Source organism: Pholcus phalangioides, unplaced genomic scaffold (assembly GCF_987345545.1).
Source record: "Pholcus phalangioides strain wild (caught in Gottingen) unplaced genomic scaffold, Ppha-v1.0 ptg000015l_1, whole genome shotgun sequence".
In the NCBI taxonomy this organism is placed as follows: Eukaryota; Metazoa; Arthropoda; class Arachnida; order Araneae; family Pholcidae; genus Pholcus; species Pholcus phalangioides.
In genome coordinates this window covers 13,746,330-13,774,320 of record NW_028301608.1, presented here as the reverse complement: position 1 = coordinate 13,774,320, position 27,991 = coordinate 13,746,330, and the positions used below count along the sequence as shown (strand labels likewise).

Here is a 27,991-nt window from a genome sequence, read left to right as displayed (position 1 = left end):
ATAAGCATTTCTCAAAAAAACATTTCTTTTAATATTCAAGATTTCTTCAGAAAAGTGCAAACATAAACTCTAAATAAACATTACTACTGAAACTATGCAAAACCGTCTAAAATAATAGCAGGATATGGATGATATTATAACATAATACTGCTCATTCCAAACAAAAGTGTAAAAAATAATCAAAATTGTAATCACACTTGCATACAATAATGTATTTTATAAAGGAAGATATACATAGATAAGAACATATTCGTATGAATGAAATCTCCACTTTTTTTTAACCTTGGACTACAAAGACCATTAGAGGTAGGAACATGTGCTTTGTAAATATGAAGTGATGCTATAACATGTATATATTATATACATCTAGTGTTTCATGATTTTTGTTTACATAATGAAAGCGGTGAAAGATTTCACAGATGTGCTGTTATGTGATGCACAAGAAATGAAACACATTCATATGATGGTGGAAAATAACATAAAATGATATGAAATATGAAAAAAATCCACAGGATACTAACAAAAACAGACGATGCTTGTTATACAAAATTTGTGCAATGATCAGAACATTGAAGGCATACCAGTAATCAATACAAAAAGAGATGGAGTAATAGAGAACCCATGAAAAAAACACAGGATTCCCACATACTCGTTTGATTCATATGTGAAAACAAAACTGATAGCAACAAAAAAAAAATCTGTTGTGTGACAACCATTTTTAAGGCAACTTAAGGACCTACAGTAGAACCCTGATTATCTAAGCAGCAGATTAACCGGAGTCAGAGTCACAACTAGGGAAGCACAGGTAATCTGGTGCCCTGGAACAAAAAGGGTGATAAGTTTACTCTATTTACTATGACACCAGGGGGTGTACCACCACCTGATTCTTAATAACCAATTATCCATACGCAAGAATTAGCTCGTAAGAATCACGTTAAGAATCGAGCTCCGAATGCAACCACGGTGTGATTGTTAAAAGTTATTCTTAAGGTCATGTGACAATGGACAGGCCTAAAAATTTCCCTTTTGGGGAATTTGACCATTGACCAATCAGCACCCAGCTAAAAATTAACAACTTGTTAAGATGGGGGAAGAGGAAAAAGGAATTTTAGAGTGATACTAGCCTGAAAAAATGGCGGAGATTATTTCAGCAAATGTGAATATGGTTGAGAAAAAATGATAAATACATATTTTTTTTAACATGTTGCAGTAAAAAACGAACATATTCATACTTGATCATCCGATATGATTCATCCAACATTCACTGGGCTATGCTATATGTGTTATGGTGAAAGTGATAAAGAGCTGTTATTATATGAATGATCACCGGCTATTTTGGTAAGTTGATAAATTTTGCTCATATACCATGAATCTAACATTTGTATAATCCCACATTATACATAAGGGGCCATTCAAGTATTACGTAAGCAAATTTTCAGCCATTTTTGACCCCCTCCCCCCCCCATCAGCAAAATTTCGTCAGCAGGTTAGGATATTTCGTATCTTCAAAAAGGGGTGGTTGATGACGTAAGCAACCTTTCATACCCCTCTCCACATATATTGCATAGCTGTTTCGTGGTCAAATAACAATATTGGGGTCGGATAATACATTAATATTAAAAATGGTCACCACTTCTGTAATGTTGGCTTTTTGTTACATACACCGAAGCATGTGAAAAAACAAAAGAAGCGGATTCTTATAAAGAATCAGAAGGTGGTACATCCCCTGAAACTTTACGGCTTAACCTGAAGTCAGAACCTGCTAAGGCGACCAAGGAAAAAGTGGGATTTAAGACTCCAGTGAATGCTGTCAAAGATGTTTGATTTAGTATCAAATATATACTGTCGAATATATTAAAATTTATAGAACAAAACTGTGAGCCGGTCGAGTGGTCATAGTGACATACTTGCATCACGAGGACCTGGGTTCGAGCCTTTACCGTCGCCACAGTGGTGATCAGCTGAAGTTGGTTTTCTGTAGTTTCCAATTTTGAGTTACGAAGGTGAGTCCATCTTCCCATTAAAAAGTCTCACCACAGAGAGCAGCAGGTTTACGATGGTACAAATTCAATCGCACGGTCACAACTAGATAGTGGGGCAAGAGACATTTTGGCACCCTCTTGTAATGTTGGTGTTTGAAGGGTGAAATTGGTGCCCCCCCCCCAGCACGCTGCTCAGGGCACTAGATCCACCTGCTTCCCCCCCCCCCTGATTGCAGTTCATTATTACAGTTATACATACATTTTATCATTACCCTGTTCAGTCATTACACTTCACTTTTCTGAATGTAGATCACAGCACTGAAAATCAGACACAACACTATATATGCACTCAGACTGTTAGGCACGCACACTTCCGGCACAACTCCATCTGTAGTGAATTGCTCATGGCGATAGACCAGAGTTGTGCTCAGTTTGAAAGAAAGGGCAAAATCATGAAAGTCCAAGATGATGCACAGATGCTTGGTCCAGAAATTAGGCCGTTTGTATGGTAACTACGGCAAGGCTGTCTTAAGAGTATCATGGGCCCCCGGGTCAATTGATTTTTCTGAGGCCCTACGAAACAAATTCTCGAAAATTTCAACCAGATCTCATTTTTGTGAGGCCCATGCCTTAAGACGGCACTGAACTACAAATACAACGCCACAACAGGCAAATTGCCTAACAAGGTGGCTGACTTAAGAACATCATGGATCCCAGAGCCATTTTTTGGAGGCCCTATGTACCTCTGCTACACCACACATGCACCCCGCCCACACAACCCCCAACGAATCGGTACATGTGGGAATGTGCGTGTACGTGTAGTGAAACCTGACGTGAAGTTTTCTTTTTGTTTCTCTGTAATGCTTATGTGTAGTGCTGCTATCTGCCACCAGTTTTTCTAACTATGAGTGAAAGCGAAGTGTTATGATCGAATGATTTATCGTTGTAGGACTGTTGCTCTCTGTGGCGAGACTTTTAACGGGGAGATCGGCTCGCATTTGTGCCTTGAAGTTGGGAACCACAGAAAACCAACTTCAGCCGACCACCACTCTGGAGTTCGAACCCGGATCCTCGCATCGCGAGTCCGTCACTATAACTACGTACTGTATCACTCCCCACATTAGCTGGCATGTCATAAAACTCACGAGACACCAGCTTTCTGAAATATTGGGGGGGGGCCTGTTACCAGCACACTGGGATAAACAAGGTTTAATAAGGATCACAGTGAGGATTTCAGCCAATTCAAAGGATTTTTACAATGAAGACGCGATTTTTCAGACTAATTCCCCAGCACGCTGGAAAAAATACATATTCCCAGCATGGTGGTCCCCCCCCCCCGCTGTTTCCTGGCATGCTAGTGCAGGAGAATATACTGTAATTACACACATTTTTAATGCATTTTCATTGTCGTTAATTTAAATTGTGGTCATTTGACATGAATAACACACACACATGAGAATATAAACAAATATCTAATTTAAAGCTGGCTGAATGGGAAACTATATAATTTGACTTATTTTATGATTACACAGTGTGTAATGTTACAAATATTTTTATTCTCAAGAGTTTAACATTGATTTTTGTTTATCCCTGACTGATAATTTCCTTTACCATCACACTGGATAATCGAGGTTTTCTACTGCATCCCGATTTCTTCAAAAACATGGAAGAGGATAAATTACAAACACTGAACATACATTCTCACTAACAGCCACTATGAAATATAAAGAAAATTACAAGACAAAGGTCTGCAAAAAAAAACAATTCCATGAAAAATTTACACTTTAAATTCAATCTCACAATATAAATATGAAAATTCAAATACTATCAAAAATCAAAACATGCTGAGTTGATAAGTTCGGAAATTATATATGAATAAAAAAAAAGCTTTTCCACGTGCTATGTTTTATTAGAGATCCTATTATTTTTATGGCACAAATGTCTTCTGAATACTGTGCCCAGAACAAAAAAAAAGCCTACATCATAAATTTGCCAAGAGAACATGCGAAAATACCTTTCTCATAATCGTCAGAACCATTGATCATCACCCAATTGATATCTATTAAATCTAATCATTCACTACTCCATGAAAAATAACTAAAAATAAAGACTATTTCGAGTACACAGTATAGCAAAATCAACAATATATATTCATCTTTCAAGGCACAAATGCTTTTGATACTGGAAAATATGTATTGGCTATACATACTGCAAAGATCAAATTATTATGGCATTTACATCTCTGACATGGACTATAGCAACATTACCCAAAAATAAAAAATGCGGGGAAAAAAACAACAAAACAGTACATTGGACACATTCCTCTGTTCATGATCAAAACAGATACAATAAACTTCGTTTAACAATCAAACACATTCAACAATAATGTGCAACAAAAAATAAACAAATATGTAAATACAATACTTGTATATAAATGTACATCAATAATATACAAAGGGGCATAACATTTTGATAATTTTTCACAAATATCTTTTTTTCCTTCAGTAGTAATTCTGATTATAAAATTCTAGTGTTTTAATTCAATCTTACTTTAAATGCTCATCAAAATTGATATGCAGATTGATGAAATAAGAGAAATCTGTTTATTCAGTGTCGCCAATGGAGTGCTTCTCATTTGAAGAATTTGAAAGATCTACAAGAGGAAATATTCCATAAACAAAATTCTATATTTTGATTATTTTAAGATAAACATAAGTTGCTGAACTCCTTATATAACAAAATATCAAATCACTACCACTGCTAATGTATTGCAGGGGAAATTTTTTTAAAGTTATTTTGGACCGACCTGAATACAGAAGACTGCTCATTATCTGGGCTGCAAATATCCTGCAACTTGATTCAAAACAGAAAAAATTTGACTACAATACAAAGTATTTTTTGTTCTTTAACTGCTATTTTTCAATGCAGTGCATGCATTAACTTTATTACACAAATTTTTTTGTTAATAAAGAGAGTCCCATAATGAAATTTGGCATGTTCAGATCTGTCTACAGCTTTAAATACCATCAGAAAACTATGAAACTTTGGGAATATCTTAATGAAAAGATAAAATTAAAAGTATAAAAAATTAGTTCCAACATTCACCACTAGAAAAGTCATGTACTATTTTACATAATTACAGTTAAAAAACCATTTCTATATTTACACTTTCACTAAAATGACAGTAGGTTAAAAGAATGTGTTTTGCTAATGAAACTCCCACAAACACTGATTCCACACCATAATTCATGCAAAAATCTAGAGACTTCGAAAAATTTCCCCATCTTTTCATTTTAACCATTGCTTCTTCAAAGTAGGCAATATGAAATGGTTCAATGTGATAGAAGCTATGGGTATATTAAACGACCTTCACACTATGACTGGGTCCAGACGCAGCGTTAGATAATTAAGGTGAAAGATAATGAAAAGTCTTTGTTGGACATAAACCACAGACTTCTAAATGCCATCCTCTACTTTTACAGAAATTTCAAAGACGCTTGGTGGGGGAGAAAACCTCCCATTCCATCATTATTCTACAGCCTTTGTATTGAGCTGCTGTGGTGGTCTAGTGGTCATAGTGACGGACTATGGTCATCATCGCGGGGACCCGGGTTCGAGCCCCACCGTCGCCACAGTGGTGGTCGGCTGAAGTTGGTTTGCGAGCCGATCTCCCCGTTAAAAAGTCTTGCCAGAGAGAGCAACAGTCCTACAAACAGTACAAATATTCAGTCATTACACAACACTCACTTCACTTTTGAGATATAGATGGCAGCACTGAAAAATCATACACAACACTAGGTACACACACTTACACTTCCGGCACAACTCACTAGGTAGTAAATTGCCTATGGCGATAGACCTGAGTTGTCCTTGGTTTGAAGAAGCCGCCTTTGTATTGAAAGCTATAAATTATTGCTTTTCCAAGGCGGGTAACTGGACCCAGTCATAGTGCAAAGGCCGCTTTATAGGATCCCATGTGTTGGCATGAGTTAGGGGTAATGAGAAAAAATATATATGGAAGAAAGAATTGGGACAAAAAGTTTGGGAAACTGATTTAGGGTCTAAATTTTAGACTGTCCAAACTGTCGTAATTTTCTGAAAAGCAATTAAGGCTGTAGACTACTCAGAACACAAACTTTAATTATAGATGACCTTTATAAAAAGGTTTTTAAATTAAAAGAAAAAAAAACATCGGTGGAACCTGTAGATAGTTGGGAGTCTACTGTATGCATTTAACATTCAATTAATACAAAACATGATATAAACCTGAAAGAACACTGATAACACAAACCGTGCTCTCTAATTTCATCATAATCACTGTCTTTCGATTCCTTTATATATTTATTATGTTTGGCACCACTGTCAAAAAACCCATATTTCATTATATACCACTGTATCAGTTTTAACAGAAAACTGATGCTTCATTTATACATGCATCCCAAGCCTATTGTGTGTGGTCGATAAGTGAGCAAACCTACAAGAACTGGAGCATCACATCACAGGAAAGGCAAGCAAATGGTGACAATATGCATAAATTGGTTTAATCAGAGAGATAGAAAATATAAATATTATTACATCAAAAAGTATATCAGACAACCTTAAATGATGAATAGGAATAAGAGAAACTGGAATATATATATGTATGAAAAATTACATATGGGAAATACAACCTAAGAAGCTTTAACTAAACCTCTGAGTCTCTGGTTAGTTACACATTTTGCACGACATATATCACAATTTTGAATCATCTTCATAACCTCATCAACAAAAAAACTTTTTTTTTATACAAATCTGGCCAGAAAAGGAAATGCCACAACATACAAAAGTGTCCAGGACAAACACTGAAAAAAATGCAAGGCAAACTACATATTAAATAGATACCAAATTATTTATTTTGGCAAAGAGAGCTTCCTAAAGGACATTATGACCTTCAATAAAAATCATTCATTAAATTAATGTGAATAATTTTATATACTTTGACATTTTTTTCCCCCATGCATGACCATTTCCTCTCTAAAAAATGTGTGAATTGTAAACAAAAATAATGAAAATTAAAGCAAACGTGAACTTTTAACATAATTAAATTAGTTCAATATTTACTGTAGAAATATTTGGATTCATTTGATTTTATGCTACACCAAAATTTCTTGGAGTCTGCCCACTGGTCCAAAGTCAGTTGATAGGTTGCTGAGGCGGGGAGGGGGGGGGGTAAGAATAGCACACAAACATGATTGACTTTAAAACAACTTTAACACTTATTTGAGCTTGTCAATGCCAAAACAAAAGCATCTTAAGAACCCAAGATATTTTGGGATGACAAAAATAAAGCAGATCCAGTTAGACAAGGTATCTTGGGATTCCTGGTATAAGGATTAAGTCATTGTGAAAGGAAAAGACAGTTTTTGTCCTGGACAAAGAGTATCTAAAGGTACACAGGCAATATGGTGAGGAAAAAAAATCATAAAAGTAATTTTTTCTACATGAACTGAATGATTATTTTCTTCAAAAAAAAAGATAAAACTAACTACATTAAAAAAGTTGTCCAGACTGATGAAACTGATTTACATTACATCAAAAATAGTTTATAGAAATTTCATGCTTGAAATCAGCACTGGTTCAAAAATATTTAATGATAAATCATATGAGAAATTTTTATTTAATAATTCAAATAATAATAATAATAATAATAAAAGATTCAATTGATGGAGATGAAAAAAAAATTAATATATTTTTTCAAAGATGCCCATTAGAACCAACTGTAATTTCTGCTGGTACCTATGAAATAAAATACCAGATGGCTGTGAAATGTTTTTACTGACATTTCTTACTGCTCCAACAATCAATATGCTTCAACCATACTACTCGTCCTGCATAGGAAGATAACCATTAGGAGGAAAAAATACTTCAATCATTTGAATTACAAGCACTGTCTATGCTCAACATCAGTGAAGTATTCATCACTGCCTTAGATGCAACTTGATTATGGTGGTTAGTTTAGGTATTGATAAATACACAACGCTCAAGTATGTATGGGAAACTTCAGTGAGCACAATGGTACTCGTTTGATTTGATAGCCATGCAACAGGTTGAAATGATGCCTGCACTAGTACATCAGACTAACAGAATTGTTCACTTGTAGTTCAGTTCGATTTTATCTCATCCACCAAATTAATATATCTTATTTCTTTACACAAATTTCTAAATATGAATGACTACAATATGCTATCACAGATACTGGATTTACAATAAAAGTGATATGAAATAAATAAGGCAGCATATAAAACATCAGAAACTTAAAAAAAAAACGAACATAGAAATACTTATATAGAATGGCAACTATCTAGATACGTCATAAAGTTAACATCTATGAAACATGATGCTATCTTAAGGCCCCTTCAGTATCTAATCTAATTATAAATCTGTGAAACAAAAAATAACAAACAAGGATGCTTCCAAAAGCATACTTTGTGGATTTGTAGGAGAGAAATATTTGCTAAGCGAGCACTAATTAAATAATTTTAAAGTAAAATAAAATGATGGGAGGGAAGGGAAAGACACAAATAGGGACTACAGAAATCTAGTGATTGTGTGCTTCTGAAAATCATAAGTATAAATCAAGATTTCTTTGATGATTTCTTTGTCATGCCATTCGCCTCTTGCATGGCTTTCTGCTCGCGTAATGTTCGTCTCTTAGCAATTTGTTTCTGATGTTCTTTCTCCATGTCATGCTCACTGATGTTCAATTTCAGGCACTATAAAATATTAATACTTTAGGAAATTATGATAATACACAATGCATGCCATTAAATATAAACCTCATTGATGCATTTCAAGAGAGCATATAAATCATTCCAATCTCTGGTTGCTTACGATATTGACAAATATTTTTGCTTTTTCACACAAGCAAAGGAACGTTTGTAAACACACCCACAGTAGCATCCATGTTCTTGAAGTTCATTTTTTCTTTCATGCATTTGCTAAAATTCATAATTTGTTTGTTTTCTCGATAATTTATGTTGCAAAGATGCAATTATAGATTAAAATGGTTTGTACATGTTTTCCAACAGCATCAACTTATTTATAGCATCATGTTAGTCATTCATAATGTTTACCTTGGAGAAAATTGATTTGATGGTGTCGTTTAGATTTACTATATTTTCCTGTGTATAATCTGCAGATTGTACATTAAAATCATTGGAATTTTTTAGTGTGAATTGTACACCAGTGCATCTTAAAAGTAGGTTTTTTCTCCCAAGTGGTTTGAATAGAAATAAATACTTTCAAAATTAACTTGTCAAAAATTAATTTTTAAAGTTTATAGATGGTGAGATGCAAGTAGAAAAATTGATATTTTTTTTTACAAAAATGTGACAAACAACTTCTACTTCTCATGATTTCATTAGTGATGAATGAAATTTTTACATGCAGACTATACAACAGCATTTTTTCCTCAAAGTAGCAAAATTCACATCTGTGAATTATATGCTGCTGCGGATCACATTCAGGATAATATGGTAATTTCAATTGGTATAATGGTTACTTGTTTCAGAAAAGCAACATGGCATAAAATATAGCAGCACTAGAAAGAAAGAAATTACTTTTGAGCTCTAAAAGAACTCTATTTGGTGCATTTTAGAAAACACAAATAATACTAGTTGCTGAGAAGAAAGACTATTCTGTTATAAAAAGTAATTTTTACTTGCTAAAAATAAATTTTCTACATAAGACCTGGAATCGTTTTCTCTTATTTGATTAAGTGGTAAACTTAAAAATAATAATTACTAATTTTTTGCATTGTTGCTTTTGTTCCTGTAAGAATAAAAATGTCATTAAGCATTAAGTATTATCTTCCTCTTAGCTAAAAATTTTGTTGTATATGACACAATTGAGAGGAACTCAAAAATAAATTCAATTAAATTCCCATCAAAGAGATTTATTGTATCTCGTAGTACTGAGCTATAACTAAATTTTGGCAGTGGTTTATAAGCATATACAGGAAAATGTGCATAACACAGAACATCGAGATACTTAAATAATATTCCATTTTATGAAAGTGCACATTAAAACACCAATTGTCAATGGAATTATCTTTTGATTTTGGAAAATTTTCATCTCGTACAGTATCTGTCTTTGACAGGTTGTACTGTATATATGCAGTGTAAACAGAAAAAATTTCAACAAACCTGATTAACCAAATAGTCTTCTTCAAGTAAATCCTCTGGTATATGTCTCAACTGCTCAAGGGTTTCATACATAGTTGGACAAGCTTTTAATACATCTGGTTTACTCAGAACAGTTTTCAGAATGACTAGAGCAATTTTGAACAACACTTTGACACCTAATAGAATATATATAAATGATATTTAGAGTGCATAGATTCATATGCATTAAGGATTCATAGACCATAGACCTCTGATCTTTTCATTATAACACACATTAATTTTAAACAGAAAAAAAAATGGGCTAGTTACAAACATTCACATATATAGACAAAAAAAAATATGTACTCTGAATTGTATCTTCTGAAATTTTCAGCAACTTGTGATAACATTCACAAAATAATCATGAGGTGAAAGCACATAGGAATGTCATTAAAACCTCACCCTCAGATATATTAAACATTTTCTACACTGAAAATCAACTTATCATGTAATACAGTGAAATCTCAATATAATGATACTCTGGGTACCAAGAAAAAAAATATCGTTGTCGAGGGATTATTGTTATATTGAGAGGCAGTTATTTAGCATTAGACTATAGAAATTTCCAAACAATTCTTGAAAAAATATTGTTCTAGCGGGATTTATCATTACATCGAGTATCATCATAGCAAGGTTTCACTGTATTTAAATGTTGAAAGTATAGATTATGAAACCACTTTTGATGAATGTATTGTAAACGTATATTAAAACAATGTTGCACAGAGTACACCAATAAAAAAGAAATGATATATTCTATTGAGCTTTACAATACATAATTTAATACTGAACTTTTATTCAAAAATATGTAAACAAAAATATAGTAAAACATATCTAATAAATATAATAGCATTGTTGCTAAAAACATATTTAATAAACTAATTCCTTTAGGCCTGCTGGAAGAACTTTTCAACATCCCTTGAGGCCACCACGAAGTGGTGGTGCAAGGGTGTATGCATTGATATATATGTTTGTATTTGTGAAATTAAAAAAGAAAATTGTCACAAAAATTTTTAAGCCAGGATCACACTATAAAAGTTTGATAAAAGATCATTTACAAAACTTGAGAAGAGCAACCAATAAGCCTACTGGTTACATTCACTCAAATATAACCAATAAATACACTTATTAGTTGCATTTTTCAAATTTTATCAAAAAGCCTTTACAAAACTTTAATGACGGCCTTATTGACTCTTTGTTACTACTGAGTTTTATCAACTCATCACATAAAATTTGACATTTTATACATTTTTTTTGTTTTTCAATTACTGAAACAAAATAAAATAAAAACTATTTTTTTGATATATATAAAATACCAAACTTGTATGTACCTTCACAAAGGAACATGTCCCATATTCTAAGAACAGATGCCCAAGGTAAAGTTCGTGAGAAAGCACACATGAACCATTCCGTCATATATAGAATAGGCTCAACTTTTTGCTTTTTCTGATAATAAAAAATAAACAAAATAAAATAAACAGTTATTACAAGTGGTTAGGGGGTCATTCAAGTATTACGTTAGCATTGGGGGGGGGGGGGTTTCGAACTTGCTGACTTTTTTGATGACAAGGGGGTTTGAAAGTTGCTTATGTCCCCAACACCCTTTTTTGAATATATTAAATATTCTAAGCTGCTGACGAAATTTTGCGGACAAAACGGGGGGGGGGGGGGGGTCAAAAATTATTTAAAATCTGCTGACGTAATACTTGAATGGTCCCTTATACAAACTATCATATTGCATTTATAACACAAAAAGTAGGGAAAAAAGTTATAAACATTATATTACACTCTTGCAACTTTTATTTCTCTCTATCATTCGCAAATGAAATATCAACCATGCAAAATTATATTCTGGTATCAAATATGATCAGGGTTCAAACTCATTTTCATAATCTGATGGAATCATCATTCTAATCATAATTCTGATGGAAAAGAAAAATGGAACACAATTAAGAAATGAAAGATTTCCCTTTTCTGCAATTTCAATACAAGATTTAAGTCTTTTCTGTTGTTTCCTTTGTGACATAATTAGACAAAGATATAGTTGGTTTCACTGCATCTAAATGCTTTCCAGTTGGGTTGCACTCGCATAAGCGCTAGAACTGAGAAGTTTAGCAATAGGGGGTTGTTCACTGAACTCCTCTGTTTCCAATGCTTGGCATGGTTCTGGATAACTTATATACCCATGTTGCTCAAGTTGAGAGTTTTTCAGCAAACCTGACACCATGCTTTATACGGGTCATTTTTGACTGCTTCAAACTAATCAGCCTACTGACGATTCAGGTTTTCATCTGCCCACTAAAGTTTTCTTACAACTCATTATTTTCAAATAAAAATTGTGCGTCATCCTAACTGAAGTCAACTTGCAACTGAGCTTTGTACCCATGGTTTTCTACGATGTGATGCGTAGTTATGCTGTTTCTGGAAACACTAGAAAGAGTTACAATAAGGTTGCTGCAATACGTTTTTTCACGCAGACTTACGAAATCCTCGTTTTTCTCTTTATTATTATTTTTTATCGATCTTTTTTTTCAGATTAGACAACAATCGTGACGATTTTCCAGGTCGTTGTCTGAAATTTCCAGGTTTTACAGCAAAAATAGACCATTTTCCCTGATTTACCTGACTTATTTTAGTAAAAAAAAATTCCCTGACCTTATGAACCCTGTATGATGCAGTTCGATTCTTACTGATGCCTTAATTCTGATGTGGTCTTAATTTTTTATGAAAAGATGAAAACATAAATATTCCCTCCTCTGCCCTGATGTAAAACTGTGAATCAAAATACACGTGTCAAAATTTTCAGAACAGAAAACTGGTCACAGGTTTTGTTTCACAAGCAAGGGTGCATAACTTTTTCGGTGGGCCAGGTATGTGATATTGTTGCCACTCACAGGCCAGAAACTAGTATATATAGGGTGACCAAAATGACTGCATTTTACAGAACATTACCATAACTTTGGCGCTATCCAGATTTTTTTTTTTTTTTTATAAAACTGTCCTGTTTTTTCTTATATTTTGACAAAGCATACTTGAATTTTTATTCTTTAATGAAATCAAGGAATTATTTCCATAATATATAAATTAAGTTACAGCTATGAATATAAATATCTATCTCACATGTTCATTATAGTTTTTTTTCCATGAATATAGTAGATCCTGCTTGCATCCTCTCCTTAATTTTTTCTTACTACCTTCATAACATAACTTTCAACTTTTTATTTATTAATTGTTTATTTTTCTTTCGACTTTTTAATTAAGTTCAATTCAACAAAATATTGGAATAAAATGAAGGGAAAACAGATCAAACAATTTCTTTCCAATTGCTATTGTTGCTGCACCGCAATCGAAACCATTAGCTATTTTTATATTTTGTCATTTTCGAGTTTTTTCCCCCTTTTTGTTCTTTATTTTTTTGTATTTTTCTCTCTCATTTATTATTTTATCTAATTCTCAATCAAAATCCTTACAACTAATGCCTAAAAAAAATGTGGTTGTTAATGAGAGCCACGTCTCAGCTTCTTAGCAATTTTTTCCTACTTATATTGTTCTGTATTTTCTGTGTTTATGAATAAAATTAAATTGAATTGTAATGTTCTCAGAACGTTTACCCACTTAGTACACATATTTTTGTGGTCTTAACTTATCAACACTGATTAAGATTTTCTGTTTATAAAGCATTATTTCCCTACTAACAATTTTTTCCCATGACAGAGTTTTGAAAAATGTTATTAACAGGATACACGGTACACACCTTCCCTCCTCCCCCACCCCCCGCATCCAACTTCCAATCAGGATTGGCGCTCTCCTTCCTCGTGGCTCACTCTTACTTGGTGTTAGAGAATTCAAAGAAAATCTCCTTATTTGTCACCCATTAAAGGGATAGTACATATTTAAAGCAATTGATCATTATTTCATTGAAAAGGGAATTCAATGGTCAAAATGTATTGGGCTCACCACAGATAGAGGAAAATCCATGGAAAATTGCTACTCAGGCCTTCATGCACGCGTAGCAGACGTCGCCTCAAAAATAAAATGGACTCTCTGCTATTTTTGTCAATGACAGCGCCTTGCATCAAAACCTTTGCCTCCAGATTGGTGAAACATTGTTGATAAAGCAGTCAAAGTTGTCAACTTTATCTCAAAGCAAATCCTAGCTACTCCAGGTTGTTTAAATTGTTGTGTGATGGCATGGAGAGCCTTCACAACACTTTGTTTTTGCACACCAAAGTTAGGTGGTTGGCCCGGGGTGAAGTCCTGATGTGGGTGTTAGAACTTCGACACGAGGTAACCCTTTCTTTGGAAGAGCATCCTTTTAAAAATCTTGGATCAAAGTCTTGCATACTTGAGTGATATTTTCCATCAGGTTAATAAACTCAATCTTTCACTTTAAAAAATAGTAGCATTTTACAAGTTGTCTACAAAATTGAATCCATGGGAAAAAATGATTTTTATGTAAAGTGGATTAAAAAACGACAGCCCGAAGTGTTCAGAACACTTACAATTTGTTGTCGCAAGCCAAGCTAAATTTAACAGTCGGCGATAACATAATTAAGCACTTAGAAGGATTAAAATCCTTGTTTGAAAAATATTTTTCAGAGCCGGAAATGGGTGATCAATGGGTATCTAATCCTTTTAAAGAAGAGTATTTTGAACTGGATTCATTGTAAATTCCAGAAAAGGAGAAATTGCTAGAGCTCGCATCAGATACCACTCTGAAGAATCAACACCTTCTATAGCAGAAAGCCTCCATGCGAAGCTTTGATGTCACTGAAGTCATCTATTTCACCTGCAGCCATTGGATATAGCAGTCTGACGTATGCGAAATCTTTACCTTTTTTTTTGCAGTATATCCAATGACCCCCAAAGCAGAATATGCTGAAATGTGTGAAATACGTTGCAGAACAACCAGTGCTGTTGCAGTGTAGAAAAACACTATTATGTAGATGCAAATTTTTACCGAACATTTTAAGTCAGCTGAGGGATCGATGCAGAACGCAAAACATTCTACTTTGGGGCCAATGACTATACGTGGAAATGGACAACTTTGGTGACATCATAAGCTTCATGTGGAGGCTTTCAGCTATAGAAGGTGTTGGAAGAACCTCTTCAATGGCAGAAGTTAGTTTTTGTGCTCTCGTCGTGGTGACGAATACAGTGAACTTTCTAGAAGTCAATGTTTTTGTTGCAGTTTGCTAGCACAGAGCTTGTTGAACGGGTGTTTTCTTTGTATGTTTATATAAAAAATAAGCATAGAAGCAAATTGAATGCAGGGGATTTGAGTTTGTATTTATCCTCTTTTGAGCCAAATCTTTCAAAACTTTGTAAATAGCACCAAATATCGCATTCATTTTTCTTTTTTCCAGTGTTTGTGTTAATTTGTTTGCTTCAAAAATAAAAACTAATTAAAAAAATAGACCATTTAATTCAACGTGTACCTTTTTGAAGAAGTTTTTGGAATCTGTAATGGGTGAAACAGATTGGAGGGAGAATGCCTGAAGAATTTAGTGGTGGTACGCAGAAAGGAACCGAGCCAGTTGGGGGTACGCGAAATGAAAAAGGTTGGGAACCATGTGTAAACTGAAGGATCAGAATGGAAAAAATTATAAAAATTAATCTATAAATCTGAATTACATAAAAGGTTAATCCAATGTGCAATTTACACACACACCACTTGTATTCAGTTATTTCAGTGAGAGAAATGGTGATGTCCTATATTTTTTTGTGTAGGGATTCCGATATCCTGTTTTGTTTATTCAATTTCCCATATTTTTATTGAGTAAATATGATCAACCTAGGTACACATCGTGTTGTATGGTGTTCATACTTTTTTTTGGAAAACCTTTTGTGGGCTAGAGGTTGTGCATTACTGCTCAAGAGGTTTTGCTATACATGATTTAAAATGCAGTACTAAGCTTACCAAATGTCGATATACTTGTGGCGAAACTTTTTTCAAGAGCCCAAAAAGAATTTCACCATCAAGTTGTATAGCTTCCTGTAGATTACAGAAAAAAAATGAAGGCAAATACACACTGAAAATAGTCTAAACATATATACAAAGCCAGATATCTGCAAATTGAAAGGTTAAATAGCTAATATTATTATTACCAATCCAGGACTGTAATATCCAGGCAGATATTTCTCGCATATTGCAACAAGGCACCAAAAAGCCTGCTCAGCAGGCATATGCATAAGAAGAGCAGCTGCGATAGGAGCTTGGGCTTGGCAGTAACCAACAGCCGGATTGAATATGGAATAGGCCTTAAGAATTCTAAACAAGTCAGCTTGACTGAAATAAATATGCAATAAAAAAAGTGATGTATTCATTATACATAAACAATGGACAAGGTAATACAAATTACAATGGACATATAATACTAATTTTTTTTTTATAAATTTCCCAGTTTGTGACAACTAAAAATCTGTTTCCACCAGGAAAATCTCATTTTTATTCTGCGTAAAATACTTAATATGGTATAATATTGATCAGTCCTTATATAAATTATCAATATTTTTGAGGTGTGGAAAGAATTTATGTAGTCTACGTCCCTAAGTTGATCCACATTGAGATACAAGAATGTCATGATACGAGTAATTTTCAGGAGTAAATCTCATAAGTTGAAGCCACACAACACCTTTGAGCCCAAATTTTAGACAAATAATTGAAAAATACACATAATTATATATTTAGACACTTTAACAACTACCATTGCCTCTGCATAGCAAAAATATATGTTTCTGCTCACATAAAATCACCAAATACACCATTGATGTAAATGTCATAATGACTAGTGGCTGGGCCACCTCTGCCAAGAAGCTGAACATTTGGATTGCTACATCCAATCAAATAAGTAATCTTCCTATGAGACATGACACTCAACCAAATGGTTAATTTTTTATATTTGGAGGTTTATTACAGGTATCCTTCACTTTATGTGATTTTGAAAATTTGATTTTAGAAATCATAACCTGTGAAATTTGTCCGGGAGTTCGATGTTAATCCTGAAAATGGACATGATTAGCATCGAAATTGAAGACATAGACAAACAAATTGAAGACATAGTTAAAATGACAAAATCCATTGGGTTATGTAAGGCAAATGCTCAAATACAATTTACCAGATCTCCCTCTAATCAACATCTTTTGATAACATTGACAGTGCCATCAGAATTTTAATCAAAGAAAAAGATCTTAATGGAACTAGAATTGTAGTATTTGTGTGGGATATTCAGAATTCTCTGGCAATTCTCTTGTTATTGAAGTTTTCATAGGGATGAAGAATGCAGCTTGTCACCTGAATTTAGACTGTTTCATTAAAAAAAAAGTTAGCCAGTTATTATACCAGGCTCTTCAAAAAATAAAAACTTCCATACTAACTAGAATTAATCAGAAGTGCCTACTCAAAAGACAGACGTAAAAGGTATTAATTAAATTAATACTTTTTAATTTAATAAAGCTTAATTTTAGGAGATTTATTTAAAAGTTTGAATTCAATTCATTCAAAAAATAATAATTTTTTTGCTGCTGGAAGTTAGGTTTATTTTTTTTATCTTTCTGAAGAAAACTCCCAATCCCTATCCTACCCATGTTAAATTCACCTCACTTTACACGATTATTTTGCTGTACCAATTATATGATGCCCTAATTATTGTAGTTCAACTACAGAAAGACCTTACCCATGTCCTTGAGTTCTGACAAATATCTCATGAGATGGAAACTGCCGATGTAAATCTTTCTTAATGTCATCTACACACTTTGGATCGCCAGGTGACGCATCTAGCTCCTGCGTTTAAAATAAAACCCATGCATATCATACATCAGTATCTGGAACAACACTTGGATGCATATAACATGAAAATGAAGACTTCAGGAACTCGTATCTAATTCCTTACCCAAAAGCCAAGGAAAAAAATCGACCATAAATTTCTTTAAAAGCATAAAAGTAATAGAGCATTATCATGATCAACTATTTTCATAAACTATGTGTGCCTCATAAAAAAATATATATATTAACATATATTTTTCCCAGTTGGAGCATATTCTGGTAAATTTCTAAAACCAAAAATGGCCTCTAAATTACATATACAGCAAATCCTGCATCATATGTCATTGTCAGGAGCATGCATTATAAACATAGCGAGAAAACTTCTTAAATAAGAAATGTTTTGATACAGGAATAAAATAAAGCCTCTGGAAAGAAAACTTTTCAAATAGGAAAACATCTTGAGTGGGAACTTCTTGAATGAGAAATCCAACCAATAACCAATCACAGCCCCAGCAGATCATCCTTCAATGATTCACAGCCAGCAACCTCTTTCAGAGGTGGACCATAATGAAAGATAGCTACAGTAGAAGTCCAATTATTCAGATCAATTGGGTTCAGACACCATCTAAATAACTGAATATCCGAATACTTGGATAATTCATGAAAAAAGTTTATTTTTTTTAGTAAAAAAACTTATTTTAAAAACTTTGTTTACATTTTGTACTTACATACTGTATTAAAATGAACCATCAGACTGAAAGTGACAAGACTAGTGGCGCATTGTCTGTGTATCCGCTAATATTACTCTAACACACTTTTTTTATCATTCACTGATAAGAAACTCTTAAAATGCAGATTTTGCTGATTGTTTTTCTCAGAGTGATCCAAATAATTGGAGTACTTGGAGTATTTTACATTTGCAAAATTAAAGGAAAGTAGAATAGAAGAGAAAAGAAAATTGAGTATTAACTTAATTGCAATCCATTATTTTATAAAAACAAAGATTGCCTCTCTTTTTGTCTTATTTTTTGTAAATCAAAAGAAAACAATGAGAACTTTGAACACCTGTACAAGAGGAGACGATAGAGATTTCCACTAAACTTTAAATACTTTAAAGGAAAAAGAAGGCCAATGTTTTTCAACGTTCTTTACCATTGTGATAGCTACACTTCAGTTTGAAACGTGCTCAATTATTTCGCTGTTTTTTTTTATTCATTCGCAACCAAGAAATAAAAAAAAATAACAAATAAACCAGAGCAAGCATTTCGCATGCAAAAAACATCTAAAAAAAGTAACATACTGCAAATTTATGCCGATAATTATCCATGTAGAACTTGGCTCCACACAAGTATTGCCAAGCCCTTGCTCTCAAAGAAGGTGGTATTCCTTTTCTGCATCTTTCTCTGACCTTAAATATAAAAAAATGGGGGGGGGGAATATTCAAACTCATGATGAACAATTTTTAACATGAAATCAAGAAAAAAAATCAATTACATATCAAACTTAACATGCTCAGTCAAAAGAGTTTTATATCTAACTTACAGACATAATATCTAACAGAGATAATATCTAACTTACAGACTGATGAAAGAAAAGCATACTTGAAATTGAAAATTATTCTCGATTACAAAATAAATCTTCAATGATTTTCAACCAGCAAATTAATAAAAGAACATGTTCTTACAAAGTAATTAACAAATAAGCAGTAGAACCTCCCTAAGGGACATTCTCTAATAGTGGACTTTTTTTAATTACGTCAACAGACTTCAATTTGGCAAAACAATGAACCTCTTCGCTAATTGTATGAAGTACAAATGACTGGTTACCAAAGATAATTGGAAAGAAGTCACATTCCTGTGGGGAATCAAACCACTAACCTTGCACTTGCCGGACGTGTGTTCTACCATTAAACTACAGAGGACAGACATTTTCTTTTCTAAGAACACTGTGTTCCCTTGCGCTGAACGGGACTGAGCAATAGACAGCCTCCTAACTCAGCAGCAGCTCGTAACAAAATTCGCCTCCAGATGGCGACATAGGACGAAACGTGCAAGTGCAAGGTTGGTAGTTTGATTCCCCACAGAGGAATGTGACTTTACTTTCCAATTATCTTCGCTTGGTATCCAGTCATTTGTACTTCAAACTTCAATGTGTTTTACTACTTATTAACAGACACTTCTTGTTAGAGAAAGTTTTAGTCCCAAAGATGCTTGTTATCAAGAGGTTCCACTGTAGTAATTCCAATAGATTTAGAATAACTAGAAAATAAATTATTCCACTGAAAATTTATGTAACCTGCAAATACTATGTAGCCTTGGGATTTTATATTTAGTTATTTATATTGTATAGCTACAAATCTTAATATTTTAATGTTTTTGTACAAACAAGAGAACAGATTTCAACAAACATTTATGTACAAATAAAGAAAATCATTTATGATAAAAAGTGTGTAAATATTTTCTACTCATAATCTGAAATAACAAAGCTACCCTTACCGGATCAACCAAGACAAATATCAGATTTAAATGATGACATACCTTTTTATATCTTTTTGACATGAACAAATTCCAGTTTTCTAGCATATCCAACCATTTTAGTTCTCTTTGTCGCAACACATCAACTGGTAAAGCTGAAGAACTAAATAAGAAATTATAATTAAGCATCACACTGAAATGAAACTCTGGGCACCTAATAAAAAAAATGGAACTATAAATGAAATTCTGGAACATTTTCAACAGTGAGAAATTGAATTTTCTGGATGTTATGCCGAAATTAATATTTGGAAAGAAAAGTGATTTATTTCCAAATATTAGTTTCGGCATAACATCCAGAAAATTCAATTTCTCACTATATTTCAGATTTTCAGTCTGTGTGTGTGTTCTAAATACAAATCTAGTTTTTGACCAACCTTCACAAAATTTTGCAGGTAGTCAAGTCCATAACTAAATAGTACATGACTTAAACAATAGGAAAACTGTTTTTTACAACTTATGACATAAGTTGTTGGGAAAAAAAGGTAACCAATGACCACCTAATCAAATTCAAGAAAACTGAAGTTCATCCAGTAAATATGATTCATGAATATATAAATTTCTCTGTAAAATTTCTAACAAATTGATACATGCTGGAATGCGTTTTCCGAAATTATGTGTGCTCTTAACATATTTAGGTTGTCAGAGTTGTGCTTGTTTCATGTTCTTGCTAGTGCAGCCAGTTGTCGACCATATGTCTACCATAGCTTGAAGTAAAGATGATAAATGCTTCAACTTTAATGTTATATAAGTATTGTTGCAGGTCTGCCAGCTCTCTGAGGAAAGACTGGCTCACATATTGTGCCCCAAAGTTGGTTTTCTAACTTTGAGGTGCAAATGCAAGCCAGTCCCCTGTTTAAAAACATCTCTTTACAGAGAGCAGGCAAACCTACAACATACTTATATTAGCACAAAAATTTGAGTATTTACCAACCTCACTTTAAACTATGGAAGACAAATGGTTGCACCAGTAAGAACATGAAACAAGCAGAACTTTCACAACATAAATGTGCTGAGAGCCCCACATATACTCAGAACACGTGTTCCGGCATGTACCAATTCGTTAGAAATTCTGCAGAGGAATATATGCATGGAGCATGTACGATAAAGTAGTAGTAATAAAGATGATTTCATTCCTCCATTACACTGAGAGCAATAGAAATCTTCAAGAACTGGAATTGCTGTAACAAGGGAGAAACGGCAATAAAGTCAAGTCAGGAGCAGAACCTGCCAACTTAAGGAGCTCAACTTTTTTGTGGCCGACATCAGGGGCTGTACTATCTCTTCATGCTTATCGGGAATCCGATCCGTATCCCTGCCGATTATGAAAATATAAGCATGAAAGGGAAATTTCCGTACTAGCGCCATTCTACCTCTGAAAACAAGCATCGTATTTCTCTGAATATTCGGATGACGATAAGGATAGGGGAGACCCACTTCTTAAGCATCGGATGATCGTATTTTCTACCCGCGATGGCGAGTAGAAAATATGAAAAATTAAAAATTTATTTCTTGGACTTGGAAATTTATTACGATGACTTAAGTGGTGTTTTTCCTTGAAAGAAAACTATGCAATTTCGTCGGCTTTTTGTAATTGATTGGATGGATTCAATTAGAAATCCAAGTGTAGTATACAGTGGAACCTCGCTACAACGATGCTCGATATAACGATAATTTCCTCTGCAGCTATATTTTTTCGAGATTTTTTTTCACGGTATATTTCTCGATGATATAATTATATTATCCTAAAATTATATACATATATATATATAAATAAATGAAGCAAAGTATAATAATCACCCACGTCCATCAAAATAGGCAATGGAGGACAATACATTATTATCCCAATGTGATTTCGGTAGTTCCTTATGAAATACGGCTTAAAAAGAACTTCAATAAATTAATTAGAATGCTGAAATATCTTTCTGAATAATATTTACATGCTGAAAAATATATTTTAATTATAGAAATAACTCTTCATATACTCTTATTTTCCATCCTCCCCATTTAAAAAAAATAAAAAAAAGTATCTAGCTGATAGCCCCGCTAACACCTTCCGTTTTTAACATTAAAGAATGTGAAAAAAACCAACAACAAATGTTCTGCACGTGCATTACATGGAAGAAAGAATTAGTAAAACTGAATTGCGTTGCCACCTTCGTTGAACAAAAAATTCAGTAAATGTATAGTAGTAGTTGTATACCCCAAGCTTAATTTTGATTAGTCAGTGGTCGATCGGCTAAAGGGAAAAAAAATTGCTTTTCCCTGTGTAGAAAGCGATTTCTTTGATTTTCCCTCTTTCACGTCACGTGACGTTAAGGAGTGAGCCTACGAATAATTCCTTGGTATCGTTTTTCGGATTATTCTTAACGTCATGCTTATGAACCGATGCTTATAATTCGGATCGGATGAGAATAAGCATGAGGAGGTAGTACAGCCCCAGAATGAAGAAAAGGAACCAGAGTGTGGGAGTTTTCTAGACAGATGGTAAACAACCAATCCTAGTGAGTCAACTCCACTACAGATATAGCACCACTTTTCCACAATTCAGTAGGTCAAGGAGGGTTAATTCTGTTCTGTTCATTTACGTCAATTTAATTTAACATCTCTTGATGATGCTCCATAACTGCTTATATTAATTTTCGAAGATATGAATTTTTTGGCACATTTATTAACTTTCACTGTTGCCTCATAAGCTAAGCAGTTCCAAACTTTTGCCATCCCATAGATCCCTTGCCTTAGTCATAATTTATCTGTGACTCCCCAGAATAGTACCAAAAGAGGACCTCACTGACAGTGCCGTCTTAATGCATGGGCCCACCTGCCATGGCTTGGAGCCCCCAACACAAAAATAAGATTTGGTTGAAAGTTTCTAGAATTTACTAGGTAAGGCTTCAGAAAAATCGCTTGGCTCGGGGACCCATGATGCTCACTGAATAGGCAAACATTAATATTGACAGTTCACAGCGAGATATCTGACAGAAATTGGTGATTCCCCCAAGTCTAGGAGTCGTGATACACACTTTGAGAAAACACTGCCATAGACAAGCAAAAGGTTTGGTAGAATAATTGTCTATGTGGTTTCTTGAACTTTAGAGGAGACACGATTAAAGAAAAAGTCATAGCAGAATCAGAGGAAACTTTTTTTTCTGGATTTCAGCTATGTAAAGTGGCATAACAACTACATCTGTTGGTTTCCACAAGAACTTACTTAAGGAAAATATAACAGAAGCTAAATAAAACATTATTCAGCTAAAATCCTGATCTTGTAAAAAATGTAACAGACTGGTATTTAGCTGCTTCAATTGATAATTCATATAGTTTGGTACATGCATCAATTGACCGCAATTGGTTAAAAAAAATAAAAAAATTCCGTTGCCAGTAAATGGTGGGAGCGGTTCCACTGTGTTTTTTTCTTTCTTTCTAAAAATCAATCATCTTTAATGAGTTAAGAAAACCCATTTACCTGCTAAGCCCTTTTCCTCCGATGAAGCCAAACCTATCAACAGCAGCTTGATCTGAATCAACAGTAGATCCATTTTGTTCAGTCAGAGCAACACCATCTTCAGCATTATCTCCATCGCTGTCGTCAACTGAATCATTAAATGAACTAGCCATTACAAGCTGCCTGCTTTTGAGAAGAGATCATAATCTGAAGAGAAAAATTAGAAAAACATATCAATATTTCAAAATAAAGGAAAACCGGATCGATATGCACAAGAAAAAATAATCAAATGGGTATTCTAATATCAGTGGTTAGCAGTTTCCTACACATGAAATTTAAATCTTTTACAACCTGGTCTGTGGTGTATTCGCAGGGCCGCAAGTACAGACAGGCAGCAAATTTAAGGAATTCAAAGGAAAATTTTAAGTCAAAAGATTTGGTAGAATGGGAAAAGGAAAGCAAAAATTTTTACAGCCCATAAGCTGATAACCATAAAATCCAACTCTGCCTTAACAGTGAGTGACCTAGAAATTTTGCAAACTGTGAATGACCAAAAAAGCGGCCTAGAGAGCAATGGAGTGATCAAACCAGTGTGCAAGCATTTGAAAGACCTAGAGATAACATTAATCCCAGCTGATTCTTATAAGTTTCGAAAGCTACTCGAATCATTAAGTTAGACACCATTATAATGATGGTAAAATAAAAATAATAATTATGTACACAACCAGTTTCTATATCAATTCTCCAGCGTTTCTTGATCTATGATACACAGTAAAAGTCTGTTATAACAACACTTCACAATCAAAGGGAAAATTGTAATTATAAAGACTTCTGGTTTAAAAAAATTTGTTATTTGCACTTTATGACCTTTGAAAACCAAACATGAATCCCTTTCCATCTTGTAGAGATATATGAACATTCCTGAAGGATAGGTTTATCCAAAAATTTTTATTACTGCCTCTCGCTCACTTACATACAGTACTACTCCCATCCTGTACTCTCCTGTTGTAGCTATACCACACATTTTCAACACTAAATTGGTGCATTTCTGCTTGTTTCTTTCGGCACGCCTTGTTTTTTAAAAAAATTATTTAAAATACACATTATGAAAATAAGAAACATTGAACAGGAGGCATAAATTTGAAGAAAATTCGCAAAGACAAAAAAATGCATCGATTGGCATAGTTATAATGGAAGAGTATCACATGCTCTCTAGATCACTTTTGGTCGTGATTGCACACTCACTCTCATGCTTGCACAGTCTAAGTGACTCTTTCTGTCATACACTGCCCTGAGGCACATTGAGAAATCCCTAGTGGGCTCATTGAGGGTGAAAAAAACAGTTTTGTTCAATGTGGTCAAAGTGAGGCCTAATCGTTAAAAGAAACGGAATAGAGGACAGCTATTGGTTGTAGAGATAATATTGGTGTCACACTGTGCATTAATGGCAGGTGATGAATCAACCTGAATTTATCCACTGGCTTTTCTTTGATCTAGTTCCTTTCTCCTGACGCCACCTTTCTAGTCACTTCCACACTTACACTCTCTGCTCGAAGCCACAATTGGGGAGGGGGGGGGGAGAAGTGGGTCTGGTGCCCGGACCAGAAAGGGGTTCAAATTTTGCTCTTTATAATCTCTCCTTCAACATTATAGGATGGGCGCTGAACTGTGCGCTTGCCCCATCTGACCAAACGTCTGGTTGCAGCCCTGCTTTTGCTCGCTCACATGTTTGAACATTCTTCTTGGTCACTCTTATGTAATTCATTTTCTTCTTTAGCAACATTTTTTAGAGATTTCCTTTATAACCAGTTGGCACTTTTCTTCCTTTCATTTTTTCATTGTGCGCAGGGCCGGACTTAGGCAAGTGCAAAGGGTGCTATCGCACCTGGCCGCTAAATTTTTGGGGCCGCAAAAGGGGATAAAAATGTTTTGATTACATTTTGACTTCAACTTCTTAGCAAAGCAATAGCTTAAAATTCAGTCCAAGATAGAGAACCTCTAAGGTTTTAGGAGACAATCGGTTTTCTAGCCCTGAGAGCCCCAAATCTTCGAGTGCCTGCGGAAGCACTTGTAATTTTTTCACTGGGGAGCGTACACTTTTGTCCATATTTATTGCCAAATGGAATTTTTTTATATGACTACGAAGGAGTTTTACAGTCGTTCTCGGGCACTAGAGTACCCATGGACACCCTGGGGTATTGAAAAACCTCTGCTCAGAGGGGCGGCAATTTTTTTGTCGCATCGGGCCGCAAAATACTTAAGCCTGTCCCTGATTGTGCGTTTCCGTTCGCTATTATTATTTCCTCAGGCTTCTAGGTTGCCACTCCCTTTTTTTATTGTTGGTTATTGTAGTAATAATAGACTTTTGTAATTAGACTGCGGTGCTCGAATTAAGTCCATAAATGCGCACACACACATTTTGGAGCTTTTTTTATATGTTCATATATTGTATCATACATACTGTTTTCTTTCTAAACACGTTTCATTGGTTTTATTTGTAACATTTTATTCAGATTCTCTCGGGTTGTATTTGGTTCTCTCATTGTTCATTTTCTTTTCTTTTTTTCGTTTTAATGCCCATAGTATTATCATACCTTTTTATCAATGTGTTGGCAATTTTTTCCTTTCGCAAGAAAGACGTGTAAGCAAGACTCCAGTTCACTCTTGGAGACTTCACGGCATGTTTCTCGCCAAAGGAAAAAAATCACTGAAAGTTATTGTACTAAACCTTTTCCGTCATGCTTGTGCATTCTCTTGCTCAAAGCCACAACTAGGTCTGGTGCCTCAGATGACAAACCAGAGTGGGGAAAAGCAAATTTTTCCCTTTAACATTACAAGAGTGTTTTGAAAATGAGTGCTTACCCCAGCTGACTGTTTGGTCCCCAAAGCAGAATATGCCAAAGTCTGCAACGTACGTCGCAGAACAGTCAGTGCTACTGCAGAACAATCTGGAAGAATTTCAAGAAAAATTTAGTGTAGAAACACTATTAGGGGAATTTTTACTGTAGAACATTTCCAGTCAGCCGAGGGTTCATTGCAGAACAATGCAAAACATTCTGCTTTGGTGAACATCTAGTTGCTGCCCTGCTCTTGTTCACTCCTATGCTTATACATCCTCTAGAACAGCGGTTCTCAATCTTTTGAAAAGTCTGCAGCTCTGTAAATTTATTTTTCTAAGTGGAAGGCCTGGTCATACACACAGCTTATGGGTAGTAAATTGAGAAAAACGAAACAGCAATGGAACCGCAGGCCAGTGACTCATTTCAGGGACCGGCAGTTGAGAAACGTTGCTTTTAGGACACTCTTCGGGCCACTCCTAGTAGGTCACTCTTGATTCCTCACTGACCTGGTTGCTCTAGTGATAAATTTATGTACCTATTTAGTGATGGTTAATTTTTCTTTTTTTCTCTCTCCAAGCAGAGGCAATTTTTCATGGTTTCCTCGCCCTTCTCCCATTCTACTCTAATTTTCATCATTCACTCCTCAAATTTGCCGCCCTGGGCCATATCCCACTTCACCCTCCCAGTATATAAATATGCCTCTGATCCCACCCACATCTAAAATATTGCACTTCAAAATTTGGGAAATTGGAGGACATTAACTTTCTCCGTGCAAACTTAGAGAGAAAATAGTTTTTTTTTACAGGAAAATTTACCCTATCATAACTTTGTATTTGTTTAAAATTAATAGACAAATGGGAACACGGAAAATTTTGGGCTACTCGAATATCATTGAAAATAAAAACAAATGGCTCCGGATAAACAGTGTGACGAGTGATCAAGGACAAGCTCAAACACGGGAAATAACAATATTTGATAACTACTCAAAATCAGCAAGATAAACTCACTAACTTATCAACACATATCCTGTATTTAATCAAAGTCTGCTCAAATTGGATTGATATTGTTGATGGAAAAGCACACAAATAGCGGTCCACACCTCCTTATTGGTAAATGATTATTTTTTATTTCGCATTAAATTTATGGCAACAAATGCGTGTTAACACTACGGACTTGATTACACTCAGTGCTTGAGTACGAACAATTTGCACACTATACTTAACTGCCATC

The 27,991-nt window shown here is 34.3% G+C and overlaps 1 protein-coding gene across 3 annotated transcripts; it reads right to left on the bottom strand.

Moving 5' to 3' along the window:
- Positions 1-7: 7 nt before the first annotated feature.
- wkd (TBC1 domain family member whacked) lies at positions 8-27,862 on the bottom strand. Of its 3 annotated transcripts, none has more exons than XM_089242837.1 (10): positions 27,769-27,862; positions 23,943-24,128; positions 20,483-20,582; positions 19,246-19,353; positions 17,857-17,963; positions 16,289-16,469; positions 16,101-16,175; positions 11,512-11,626; positions 10,166-10,320; positions 8-8,734 (listed from the first exon to the last, which is right to left on the bottom strand). In XM_089242837.1, the coding sequence occupies exons 2-10, from the start codon at positions 24,092-24,094 to the stop codon at positions 8,597-8,599; spliced, it is 1,131 nt and encodes a 376-aa protein (XP_089098963.1). In that variant the 5' UTR covers positions 24,095-24,128; positions 27,769-27,862; the 3' UTR covers positions 8-8,596. The 3 variants fall into 3 exon arrangements, with proteins under 3 accessions (XP_089098963.1, XP_089098962.1, XP_089098964.1); XM_089242836.1 differs by having other exon boundaries at positions 27,773-27,862; XM_089242838.1 differs by lacking the exon at positions 27,769-27,862 and adding an exon at positions 26,784-26,951.
- Between the last annotated feature and the right edge of the window lie 129 nt (positions 27,863-27,991).